The sequence below is a fragment of the Melopsittacus undulatus genome, chromosome 2 (assembly GCF_012275295.1).
Source record: "Melopsittacus undulatus isolate bMelUnd1 chromosome 2, bMelUnd1.mat.Z, whole genome shotgun sequence".
Lineage (NCBI taxonomy): Eukaryota > Metazoa > Chordata > Aves > Psittaciformes > Psittaculidae > Melopsittacus > Melopsittacus undulatus.
In genome coordinates, this window is record NC_047528.1 from 115,032,040 (window position 1) to 115,045,888 (window position 13,849).

A 13,849-nucleotide genomic window follows, 5' to 3' on the forward strand; every position below is an offset into this window, starting at 1 on the left:
ATCCCTGCCTGTTTCTCTGCCTGAGCAGCCCCAGGTTTCCTGCTGCTGTTGTGGCCAGCACCAGGCAGGATCTGTGTGCAGCCAGGGTCTCTAATGCACTGCAGTGGAGCCGAGTTGCTTCCCATGCAGCTGGCTCAGCCCCCCTCTCTGCCATCCCTGGCTGGTTCATTAGCATCCAACTGTTCAAAGGCATGGAAATTACATTATATTTAGGTCACAAACATATTTTAACCAAAAATACCTGTTATATTTAAAGCACCTTGTTCAGAGACTCTGTCTGCTGCTTCCAGGATGGCTGCACAAATACTCACTGTCCTTATAAGTTATTTAATGAAGCAGCAGGCGCTTCCAAAATCTGATTTTTGTTTAAATATAAATTAGGTTCATTCACTCAATCGAATTAACACTGGTAAATAAGAAACCACTTTCTGGCAGCTCATTTAGCCATCCCAAACAGGCAAAAGCCCAGAATACTCTGAAAGAGAGCGAAAATAGCTCTGCCAGTGACAGGGCTGTAGTCCCTGACAGCCCTGCTCTCTGCTCTGCTCCCTGCAGGCAGCAGTCAGGTATCACTCCGCACACCTCGGGCTGCAGCTCCTTGCAGGCAGTGACCTCTCCACAGCTCTCTGTGCAATCACATCTTGAATAGCTCAAGCATCTGGCTGTGCTATCAGGACTGCGTGAGTGACAATCTCCTTGTACTTCATATTGACCACTGTTCTGGAAGCAGCCTCAGCAGGCAGAAGCTGCTCCTCAGCCTCAGCTCCTGTGCTCCTGAAGAAGAAGGCTGTGTTGACTCACAGTCAATATATTTGAAACTAGAGTGTATTGTGATGCTCAAGCATCTTATGCTCAGATCGATTCCCAAAACCTCCTGTAAACAAGCCAGGGACATGGTTACCTTGCCCTGATCTTCCAGTTGAGATAAGGCAATACCAGTCCTAGAACAGCTCACAATAACTCCTTGCAGCATTCCATGACACTGTCCCTCCTCCAAGGGCCTGAGCCCACAGCCTCCCTGGTTTACATTGACACATACCAGAACAGAGCATCAAGGCTGTTGCTGCTTCTCCTCCTCTGCAACCCTGCCAGGAGAACACAGTTGACAGCCCACTGGCTTGCCCTGCTGCTGACGTGTCCTTCCACCGGCTCATAAACTTTCCATGTCTGTGAAGGCTTCGTCTGGCATCAGATTCCTGAGGCAATTTTCTCTCTGCTCCTGTGGGGACACGGTGGGAGACAGAGACTGGAGCACAGGAGGCTGCTTCCCCCCCTCCAGCCCTGTCAATGTGTCCCCAGCATGCTCTGGCTACTGCAGGCATCACCGAGGCAGGGCTCCTTAGATGTCTCAGGAAGGAGGTGATGATGTTTTCCTGCCCTTCCTCCAGGGAATCTTCAAATCCCTCAACTCTCAGAGAGCAACAATCTGTTTAATCTGTGTGAAAGAGGCAGCAGCACAGGAAGAGCTGGATGGAGGAGATCAGGTTTTGGGAGCTTAGTAGAAAGGATTAAATAATTCCTGGTCTCCAGCACTGACAGTCATCTTCCCATCAACATCAGCTTCAGGGATCTGCTCTGGAGTGCTCTGTGCTAGGGCCAGGGAGGTCATCACTGCTGTGGTTTCCCTGACCCACAATAGGAGCAGGGACAAAGGCAGCTTTCACCCAGCTGGGAGAGGCACCTCTAACGTTTGGGAAGAGAGTATGGACAGCTTAAGAAATGTGTTTTGATTTCCAGCCTGAGCTGCAGTGCCCTGGCCTCAAGGGCATGCATCAGATAAAACACACTTTAGGCTGAAAGCAGACACAGAGACTGGTTTGAATGGAGTTAGAACATTCACCCAGGAAGGCTTCAGTGCTCAGCCACACTCCTGGTGTTATTAGGTTAGCCTTAATGCAGCACATGTGGTCCAGCAGCCAGAGGAAATGGCTGGGACCTTCCTTGGAATTGATGGCTTTATCCCTTTGCATTAGCACTGATCTGGCATTGCCTGCAGCAGTGGCCACTCTTCCTCTCCTGGCACATGTGCACAGCCCTGCTTCAGGCTGCAGAAAACAAAGAGGCACTAGTGACTGTATGTGCTGCTGTGGATCTAAGCAGTGCTTGTAATGACAGGGCAGTGCCAGTCCTTCAACAACAGCCCCAACTAGCTGAACAGAGCAGAGCAGCCATCCTTGCTGAGAGCCAGAAGCTGTTAGAGAGGGCAGGAAACAGTGACAGCCTCCTGCTCATGTATCCTAACCTCCCTGAGTCATGCCTGTGATGGGTGAGGGAACAGAAGGCACCACCACACTGATTCCCTCACATTGCAGGACATGCCTTGCTGAATAACAAAGATTACAACTGCTGTACAAACCAAACTGAATGTGTTTATTAAGTAAAAACACTACTTCATAGATGATTATTCTGGATACAGATGCAGTATCAGTGCTCTTGTGATAAAACCCAGTATTTCTTCACTTCAGCTTTAAAAAACCTACACTTTGATTCTGCAGACTAAAATCTCTTGATTCAACTGACTCAAAACGGTAAGCAAACATCCCCAATATGACAAACTGTGTTATCTAGGGAGTTTCTGGCTTAAAAAGTCACTTGTTGAAAACCACCTGGTGGGACAACAGTTAATCAAACATGTCCTCAAACATGCGCTGCCCCATGGCTATGTAAACCTCCTTTTCTTCTGGTGTCATCTGGGCCACCAGCTCGGGGCGCTGGCTCACTTGGCTGTACGAGTGTGGGCGCCCAGCCACCGTCACAGTGGGGTCTTCTGCCACCACCTCGAACTCTTCATCCTCATCCTCATCCTCCAGCCCGTACGTTGAGGTGGCAGTTGTGGGAGGGCGAGGAGGGGATTCCTCCTCCGACTCACTTGTCTCACTCTCAGAGTCACTAGCATTGGGACCGGCGAGAGGAGCACCACCTCCAACAGTGACTGCTGAAGCAGAAGGTGTCTTCTTCTCGTGGATGAGCAGGGCACGCATCACCTCCTCATTATCATCCAGAGCTGCCCGGCCCTCCTCACGCTCCTGGAAGGCATCCAGATCCCTGCTCCCTGCAAAGAGACACAAAGGAATGATTGCTTCCTCACTGAGATTCTGGCACACGGACCTGAAGGCTTTCTGGACCTGTGTGAATTGATACCACTGAGCACACTTCGACCAAGATCACATCTTTTTCCTGTGCCAGCTCCTCTGCCCCTTTAAAAGAAAAGAGATATATTCTTTCTCTCATAACAGCAGAGCAAGTATTGACATTTCCTAGGAGCTGGGAGGCCTGGAGTCACTGTGGCTCCCAACTGGGAGCCTTGGCCAGGAGCACATGGCAAGGGAAAGCAACAAACATGCGACAGGCAGGCACCTGGAAAAGATATCCCCCCATCCAACCCCATTCCTGAGGTGTTCGACTCTGATGCCCCTCAGCTGGGCTGATGCACTTTCCTTATTGTGGAGCAGAAAGCAGTCTTTGGGTTCTAAATCCAGGCTTCCAGATGTCTGGATCATTTGGAGCACCTAATGATGATGCTTGCCAGAGATACAACAAGCATCTCAGTGCTGTTTCAAAGGTGAACAAGCACAAGCTCTTTCTTGTTCCTTTGTTTCCAGGTTGTATGACCAGAGCCTGAAGGACTTGCTGTGATGACCAAAATCACAGGGTGCTGCCAGCAGAGACCATAAATACAGATCCAAAACCAGGCCCTGCCCTGCTGAGCTCCCCATCTATAAGGGTTAAGGTGGAGAAGCTGATGAATCCAGGCAGACACAGGGTACATGGAAACCATGTCCAAAGAGACATTCAAAGAAACCATGTTCTGGTAAGGCACAGGAAAGGAGTGACCACGAATTCCCTTGGCTTTTAGCTGCTAAATGAAAGACTTCCTTAGTTTACCTGTTTCACAGCATTTTTTCATTCTGTACTGAAAAAAAACCCATAACCAATGCAGATTTGACTCTATAGCAGAGAAAAGCTTGGGCACCACCTGCATGGATGTGGTGCTGAAACCATGAAGGTCCTGCCAGAAAAATGCACACCACTAACTTCACTGAACTTATGTTTTATAGAATCACATAATGGAAAGGGCCTTAAAGCTCATCCAGTTCCAACCCCACTGTGGGCAGGGACACCTCACACTAGAGCAGCTTGCTCCAAGCCCCTGTGTCCAACCTGGCCTTGAACACTGCCAGGGATGGGGCAGCCACATCTTCTCTGGGCACCCTGTGCCAGTGCCTCAGCATCCTCACAGGGAAGAGCTTCTGCCTACGACTCTGGACTTACTCCAACATCCCTGTTGTGTTGAAGACACCAGAACTGCACACAGTGCTCCAGGTGGGGTTTCCTGAGAGGAGTTGAGGGGGAAAATCTCCTCCCTCAACCTTCTGGTAAAGCTCCTTTTGATGCAGCCCAGGATACAGTTGCTTTCTGGGCTGTGAGTGCACACTGAAGCTGCTCATGTTCATTTCCTCGACCAACACCCCCAAGTCGTTCTTTTCAGGGCTGCTGTGAATCTCTTCTCTGCCCAACCTGTAGCTGTGCCTGGGATTGCTCCAACCCAGGAACAGGATCTTGCACTTGGCATGGTTCAACTCCATGAGTTTGGCACTGGCCACTTCACAAATGTGTCAAGGTCCCTCTGGATGGCATTCCTTCCCTCCAGCAGTTGGTGTCATCAGGCAAACTTGCTGAGGGTGCATCAATCCCAGTGTCCATGTCCCTGACAAAGATGTTGAAGAGGAGCAGTCTCCAACACTGACACCCCTGAGGAGATACCATTCATTACCTGTCTCCACTTGGACCTTGAGCTGCTGACCACAACTCTTTGAGTGTGACCATACAGCCAATTCTTTATCCACTAAGTGATCCATCTGTCAAATCCATGCCCTTCCAGTTCAGAGACAAGGATGTTTTCACTGGTAAATAAAGTTGTAGCAATAGGTGATGGCTACATCCTACTAGTATTACTGGCAAAATTCTTCATAGGAAGCAAGAATAAAGGTGTTGTGCTGGCAGCCTTGTGCTCAGCTCACTACTGACTGCAGAGCAGAAGAGGCTATTGGACAGCATCTCTGTGAAATTACATCATAGCTCATCACATTGAGAACTGTGAAGTGACAACAGCCTGGGGCAGCTCCACAAAGTCTGACTTCGTGACTCAGGAGTGGGGCTGTCTCTTGCAAGAACTGCTCCTTCCAGATCCAAGCACTGAATCTTGTCTGTCAATGGTCCCAGGTTTCCATGTCTCCCTGTTTATGTCATCCAAGAGTTACAGAAATGTGTTGCAGTAGCAATTTCAGGCTATTTCCAAAAGTGCCCTCTTCAGTCTCCGGTAGTGGTGGAGGTTAAGCAGTGATGCCACCATGCTGAAAGAAGATATACTCCCCCTCCATGTCACTCAGCTGTTATCTGAGAAACATCTATGCTGTGTACACCAGAAGTCATGTCAAGAAGCCAGTTTAACACTACAGGTGAATTGGTGACTTGCATGTCTCAGCAGAAAAATGGGGTGAGAATTCACCAATGGCTGATGAGTAACAACAACATCTGCTACAGACTGCAGGGAAAAGGTTGTTCCAATCACCTCACTTTCTTTATTTGGAAAATGTTTTGGGATCCGTATGCTTTTGGGATCCAAGGCATTACATGTGAACAAGATCATCTGATATCTTCCTGAGCATTATTTCACATCCGTGTTCTTCACTTCCTCTAGATCTGTAGACTTCACTTCTCCTCGGAGCACTGCTGTTTCTGAGGTCTCATGCACACACATGCAGTTGCATTTGCCATCTTCCCTTCCAAAGCACAAACATTTTTGGTCTGTAATGCTGAAATGACTTGGAATATTGCAGCTACTGATTCATTCTTGTAAAAATCATACAAGGTCTCCGTTTCCTGGTTTTAGTGGTAAGCTTAAATAGCACACTTACCAAAGCGGAATGTTCCTAGTTGATGGCTACAGGATCTTGACTATGGTCTATGGACAATATGAGCCCAACATGAATGAGAATAAAAGCAAAGATAACGAAGAAACAAACAGAAAGCAATACAGACTCACCTGCCATGCTGACAGACCTTCCTACTGTACTTCCAGAAGCTGTATTTCTGACATACTCTTCATAGTGTGAGGTGTCCCTGCCCATGGCAGGGGGGTTGGAACTGGATGATGTTAAGGTCCTTTCCAACCCTAACTATTCTATGATTCTATACAAAACACATTTTGAAAACCAACTGGCAAGAAGAAGGCTGGCAGCACAAACCCACTGCTGGTAGCTTTGGTAGGCTTCAGAGTCACTGAATGTTACTAAATGTTATTTCTGAGCAGTGACCTAATAAAGAGGCAGCCTTTCAGATGAAGACCTTCACACAGAAGCAATGAGGTTTCATCATGGAAGACATTAACAGATAATTAACATTTTTGAAGCCCAGGAACCATTTTTTTTGGACAGCTCAGCTTTACTGACACTGATTTCCATCCTGGATCTAATAAATCAGGATTTTTTATGTCTCCCTACACACAGGTGCTTGGCATAGCAAAGGGGAGCAGACAAAATGTGGAGCAGTTGGGAGCAGCAGTTCTACACACACAGGGGAACATGGTTTTGACAGCACTCTAAAAGCATCCTGTAAGCAAAACAGTACTTCTGCTCTGTGAATTTCCTTACCATCTTTGCTTTCATCAGGGTCATAAGCCCCCTGCACTGTGCTCTCCCGCAGCCAGATTGGCCTTTCTCTGGCTGGTCTTCCTTCACCTGCAGACCGACTGATATCTTCCTGGTCCTCCATGTTGATGACAACATTCTGGGTATACAAGTCCTCATATGATGGTCCTTTTGTCGCCCATGCTTCCCGATGCTGTCCAGCTGCAAGACCAGCTGCTGTCCCTGAACCAGGACCAGCTGCACGCTCCTTGCTATATAAAGAGATAAAAACAGAGCATTCAGAACAAGGCCCCCCTCGGTGAGCATTGCAACACTTAATACTATGATCAGTTATCTCCCATAGTCTGCACCAACAATTTGCATTGTCATTTCTAACACGTGGTGCCAGGAATTTCTATACCAGCTTGCTGGTTTGGGGAACCTGGGGATCTCAAATGGGACACTCTCCATAAGGCCATGACAACTTCCACTACACACACTGAAGAGACTTCACTAAAGCTGCTGATATACTCATTTAAAAATTAATACAAAATCCCAGACTGCCCTGAAATAAAGTCACAGCAGCAGAACACTGTCGAACAGTAATGTGAGATTTGGAAAAGTCACTTTTTGGCCTTCACGCAATAGCAATATACCATATAAAAAAAGCACTAAAGTTTAAACAAGTCAGAGCCCAGAGAGCCAGCATGCTTAGCCCTGAGAACCATTATTAACCACAGGACTCATGAAGCAGTTAACCCACCATGAAAAACACAGATCAAACCTTTTTTGAATTGTGAGCAACAATGCACATGATAAGCCACATCTCCCACATTACAGAGCAGATCTGTACTATCCACAGACACTGCTCTGGAAGGACCGTCCAGGCAGAGAAGAAAGATGAGGGCACCCTCAAACTAGAGGACTAGGCAAAGGGCTTTTTGTGGTGATGGTGTATGGGAGGAGGCAAGACAGAGCTATCTTCATTGTGGAAAAGCTGGAGACAGAAAGGCAATCACTGATGCAAAGGGTATGCAGTCAAAGCCTAGGCCTCCTCTGTTTTCTGAGAGGAGCTGCAGCCAGCACATTTTCCTCTAGGGTCCCTTCTAGCTCAAGAGACTGATAGAGGAAAGAAACATTCCTGCTTGGATCTGATGGAAAGAGGACGTCAGGTGGAGTACTTTCTGCACAGTGATGGCAAAGGAGCACAGGCACTGGCTGGCTTGTGCTGTTATGTGTGCATTGATAAGGGAAAGTAGCTGAGTGGAAACTTGCTCCTCTCTGCAGACTGCACCCACCCTCAACCATATCATTTCAGTCATCTGATTGCCAGAGGTGCCTATGGCTTTTCACAGCTAACAGCCCTGCCTGGACTCCTTTTGTCCAAAGCAAATCTACCAAGGATACTCACAGCATCCCTGCTCTGCTGCCAGCTGAGCAGACAGCTCTCATCAGTGAGCATGGTTCCGTCCCTGCTACCTACTCAACAACCTTTCCTCCAACCGAGAAGCTTAAATAAGGTTGCAGTTGGAGAAGACTTGATATGCAATATTTTAAATGCAACAAGGACTTCACCACTGCTTGCTGGGCTAATTCTGATGAATTGGTAGGCGAAAATATGCAGGCAGGTGGTGATTTCTCTTCCCCAGAAAACAATACTGGTGTGTTCAGCCATAGTTTGGATTGAGGGCTACTCACAGCCTCCCAGTAGTGAGCTTGCTGGGGTTTGTTAGCAAATACTCCACGGCACCCATGTTAGCATGTGCCCACACAGTAGCCAGCTCTCTCCTGCAGCCATCCCTGCTAGGAGAGCTTCACAGCCGCCTCAGATTTCGGGGCAGAAGTCTCACACGCATGTATTGCTTACATAACCTAAGGAGCCACATAGAGACCTTCTTCCCAGGGCATTATTTCAAGTGTTGGTACCTTTCAGCTCTCCAAGACAGGCATGTGTTCTGTGAAAAGCACCACTCTGCTTCCCACACAATAGATATCTCTCACTAGCATCTCCCTGACAATTTTATGTAATCCACTTTCCTCATAAGATACACAATGCAACTGTCTCCCAGGCTCTCTCTCCCCACGGCTGCAGCGTGACAGCTAAATGCTCAGTAGTGCCAGGAGCTGCCTGATGATACCTGTGCACTGAGGCCCCTGTGAGCGTGCCTGAAATGGACTTTTTTTCCTATGCGGTATCATTTAGCAGCAAAACATGAAGTCAGGAACATTTCAGAAGTGAAAGTAATAACTTTAAGAGACACCTACATTACTAATTACTTGAAGCCATCTACTTCAATGTCCCACACTTAGGTGGAACCATCTTGACATGTTCTGTCTACTTTCAGATCCCACTGAGCTTTGCACTTCACTTCACTTTTGCATCTTCAGAGACACTGTTGGTTGGAGTGTGCAGCACCTCAAGACTACACGACTGGGGGAATATTCCTTACCAGAAGGACAGATCTGACTGTTCAGCAACCCTGTTCCAAAGTATAGACTTAAACACTGTGCATTGGGCACCAGAAAAAGGCCAGCTGCCCTGCAGGCTGCACAGAGCAGATGAAGGGAGTGCACTCTTAAATCTCTCTCTCAGATCCAAGATCTGCTTTTTCTCACCTAATTCTAGACTTTACATGGCCATCCTGCAATCAGGAACTGGGGCAGCTCCATGGCCCAGACGCAGCTCATTTGTTACCCTCTGGTTGTTTTACCCTGATGGGAATCCCTTCATCAGTGTTTAGCTGCCTTTAAAGGCAACACAAATAATCCCTGGTATAGCTGAGGTATGGCCCACAGAAACCACACTCTGCAGCTGGGAAACAACTTGAAATGTTCATCTTAGTCCTGCCCAGACTATTAAGAAAAGGTCTTGCATAACAGGGATAACTCCTTTTGTGCCTTTTCACTTTGCTGCTCTTAAGGGCTTCAACTTCACGACAAAGAACCCATGGCCCTTGATAGCATGACCACAGCAAATCAATTCTGTGAAGATTTTTGTTATATAAAGTCATGCTATTTTGACATAAGAAAATGGAAGGGTTATTAGAATCCATCTATCTTAGAAAACCACAGCAAAGGGCTTAGGTTAAGCAGGTTTATTTCAAAGGCTGTGGGGTTAAGTCATGCTCTGTCAAGATTAAGAAAATTAATGGCCTCTTATGAAGATTTAAATGACGACCTGCCCAGTTTCCCACAGCAGGTGAATGACAGTTACACAACGTCAGCATGGTCGCTTAGGGCTGTAACTCTTCTGAAAGCACATGAAGGTGCCTGCCTCAGTGCAAAGAGGAGAGGCAGGCACTCCGTGACCTTTTCTGTTTGTTTCAGCATCACCGGATGTCAGGTTTGGGAATGATTTCAGACACTCAAGACTCCATAAAAACAGAGAATAAATAACCCCTCCCCAAATAAAAAGCTCACAGCAGTGTTTTCATGCAATTAGCTGCTTTGAATTAATAAGTGTTGATAAATAATTGAATCATTGTATGTGCTGAAGCAAGTTGTGTTCAAGTAAGCATTTAAAAAGCTGCCTATATATTTTGTCATGCTTTGCACAGAGTAATTAATCTTTTACAATGTTTTTAAAGCATCTAAGAGTCAAGTTAGTGGGTGCTGCTATTTAATCATGGGACTGCACCAGGCTTCTGCTGTGCTAATTTCCTGTGCATGGAAGGGAAAGACTGAGAAATCATTTTCCTTTTGGTTATCCCAGTTCTACTATTTAAACTACGGAAAAGGGTTTTGAAAGCAAAGTTTAGTGATTCAGCTTGGGCATAATGGCTTCCAAGACTCCCTACATCACCAAAGACATGTTGAATGACCTTGGAAAAACCTCTTCCTCTCTATATTGCTTCTGTTTTTCTATCAATATGATGAGGAAAATTAATCACCTTCATGGCTAGAGGAAGACTATGGAGAGACATAAAGTTTGTTTCTATATTAATTAAAAGCTGTCTAGCATGAATATCTGAGGAACATTATCTCTCACGGTTAACCTGAGAGAAAAGAGCATACTGCTTGCTCTCCCATTAATGCCAAGCACCTCAAGGCACCTCAAGGAATGCTTCCCTCGTGGTACTTCCCTTCCCCCGCCACGTGTTAAATTAATTTCTTTCTTAAACACAGAGAAGTGCATCACATTTCACCACAGCTGACAAAATTGACAGCTCCCCACATCTTGCTGCATTATTTAAACATCATCTGTTTTTGTACAGCTAGGAATGTTCTGAAAGAGTCATTCCCCATGGGTAGGAACATTTAAAAGAGTTTTTAACTATAACATGGCCTCCTCCCAAAAAATAAGAGGCATATAATAAAAAGGAGAAAGTCAGAAATAAAAAACACCCTTGTTACAAGCAATGTCTTTGAACTAGAATGTTGGTATATGCGTATTCGAAACGCGAAGTATAGAATGCAGATAATTTAGTTTCAGAAGCTGGGTAGAAGCGGAAGGAACAGATGAAAGGTAAGGGTTTGAGAGAAAGAAGAGAGTGCAGATGGCACTTTCAGAGCTTTGCCAAATGGGTGCAATTTCCTTTTCTTAAGTACTGGGCAAGGGTTTAGTGTACATACCAATTGCAGCACAGCAAACGGCAGGTCTTTTGAGTACTGCACCCCACAAAAAACAACCTGACCAGAGGAACAGTCCTTAGCCCTCTCTAGTAAAAAATTATTATGGCCCTTTTTCTCCTTATAAATCACACATTCTTTGGGGAATCTGTCAGTTACTTGCATAGTTGGTGCTGAACAAGTAAGTCTTCAACGCAGGCAGAGGCTGCGCAAGGTTTGGGAAAGCCTCACAGGGCAGACAAATGCACTACAAGGAAACAGCACAATGAGAGAAGACCAGGTGTGTTCCTACCTCTGCTTCAGGGCAGGGATCTCTGTGGGTTCTGGCTCCAGGATTTCATAGGCTAAATTAACATCTTCTGTCTCACGAAGCAGAGCATAAATGGGCTCAATCTGCTCATTGAATCTTGCCACCAGTGTCCTTGCATCCTTTTTAGGCATTGCCGACTCATCTTCTTCCACTTCGGTCTCGCAGAAAGTACATCGGAAAGTTCCTAAAACGAAAGAAGTTGCTAAGCACTGGAAGGAAAGCAGCAGGTCTGGCTCTATACAGACTTTAGAACAGCAGGGTTTTGCTGTTCCCTTGCTAAATAGCTTTTCCCCCTGACAATCTTTCCCTACACACAGTGTACCTGGTTATTACTTAAGCAGGTGACAAAGCAAGCATTTTGATGCCATTCACCAATACCCAGGTGGGTACAGTTTTGTGCTCTGGAAAGTCCAGATGTGCTGCAGTACCTCTACTGAGACATCTCCTAATCTCAATCCCTGTTTCTTGACGCACATTCTAAATGATAGCTATGACTGGGCTGTGATAAAAAGCTATATGATACACTCTTAGGAGTTCAAATATTGTCTGGTTCAGGTGCTTGCACTGGTATCTCCCAGGCCCCAAGAACAGGCTAATTTCACAATGAAATAGGGTGTAGTTTCAAACTGCACCAAACAGCCTGCAGTAACTGCTAGTATAACCATTTTCACTCTGCAACTAATGCAAAAAGATGGCTTCTCCTTCTGCTTGAGGGCTAAAACATGCAAAATAGTCATTAATGCAGCGCAGCAAAGGCAAAAACTTATCCCACCTCACCCCCATACTAACTTACTGAAATTAAGAATGGCAAGATAAGAACTGTGTGAATGGCAGTCAAGATTGGTTTACAGACCTCATCAGGATCCATAAAAACAGGTCAAACATAAAGGTAACTTAAATGGTTCTGTGGCAATGAAGTTACAAGAGTAGCTTTTCAGTTTCATCGCTCCATCTGTGAGTAGGACCCTTGAGGCAGACCATGCACAGTAGGACCTTACCATATGGCCCACTGTGAAGGGAGAAGCACAGTGTAATGACTTATCCTTGCAAATGCTGGACTGAGAAGGTAACATTGCCTCCTCAGAACACTTACATCCAGAGCAATGATCACAGGCTTCTTCCATTTCTCTTGCTCATGTGTGATATTTTTATTTACCCGTTCTGTGACACCTATGCACATTTAGCATCATCTCTCAATACCCCAATGAAGAAATCTATACCAACAGGGAGCTTGAGGATAGGCCGTATCAGGGAAATGTTAAGCTTATGTCTAGAAATCACAGTAAGTCTCAGTATTGAAGCCTGCTGTATCACCAATGCCATGTAGAAACACAGCCAAAGACTGGGGTTTGCCCAGGGTACACAGGGTATGATGTAATGAGACAGGCTGGCAAGCCAGGCCTTCTTGTGCAGTGTTTTACTGGTTTGCTAGTCTTGACACTTAATTTTTCAGGGTACCTCCTCCTCTGCCTGTAATACAGCAATAAAACCAGATCTAACCACTGATGGCCGTGAGGGTTAGACAATGCCTCCTGGAAAACACAGAGAAGTACTGCTTATGACGAGAGGTAGATCTGTTGCCTCTCACCACAGTCTGTAGAGATGCGGTTTTCTATCAGCACCATCTGAAGTAGCTTTTGCTCAGTGTTATTCATACATTAATGCAAGTGTGTTGTATCTGTGCTCTCTCTGTAATATGTACACATTTCCTGCAGCAAGCTCTCTTTAGCAAGTTTGTTTTATCCACATGTAAAAGCTAAGCACCCAACAGCAGCAGTATGCAAAGTACAGGATAAGTGGATAAAGTGCTCTTCTCTCTCATCCAAGCATGAAACACTCTGCTTATATTGTCAGGCTGTAAAAGCTGCCCCTACTGATTCAAAACCTGTCAGACTGGCTGTTAGACCAGTGAAAACTGCAGCTGAAGCTTGGTCTCCTTAGCCCACCTCTGAGGTTATCAGCATGACACTGGCAAACAAGTTGAATCCAATGAAAACATTTAGCACATCCCAGTTCCCATAATGGACTAAATGAACAAACACAGGTTAATGAGGGAAACTTCCCCCTTTTTACACCCCCCCAAAAGTCCTGTTACATGTTCCCAAGGCAGCTCAGACTTTTCACGCTTCCATCTGTGAACCCCATGAGTATTTGCAGAAGACTGAGATCATAGGGAGAATAGCTCCAATTCAGAGTACCACAGAATCAGAAAGTAAATACAGCTCTAATGGAACAGAACTCCTAAAGCTATCTTAGATAGCTGCAACTTCCACCAGGGTTCTTCATAAGCAAAAGAAGTTACTAGATGAATTATATAAAGAATCTAGGAATGAGTGAAATG

General features: G+C 45.9%; 1 protein-coding gene across 4 annotated transcripts in view; it reads right to left on the bottom strand.

Annotated features, from left to right (window-relative positions):
- Positions 1–2,344: 2,344 nt before the first annotated feature.
- GTF2E1 (general transcription factor IIE subunit 1) overlaps positions 2,345–13,849 on the bottom strand; it is a 51,207-nt gene continuing 39,702 nt past the window's right edge. For all 4 annotated transcript variants that reach the window (XM_034074457.1, XM_031043625.2, XM_005143027.3 and 1 more), the window contains 3 exons: positions 11,491–11,692; positions 6,654–6,901; positions 2,345–3,052 (listed from right to left, as the gene is read on the bottom strand). In XM_034074457.1, coding sequence (XP_033930348.1) covers positions 2,622–3,052; positions 6,654–6,901; positions 11,491–11,692 — 881 coding nt within the window. In that variant the 3' untranslated portion in view covers positions 2,345–2,621. The remainder of the gene's footprint in view (positions 3,053–6,653; positions 6,902–11,490; positions 11,693–13,849) is intronic.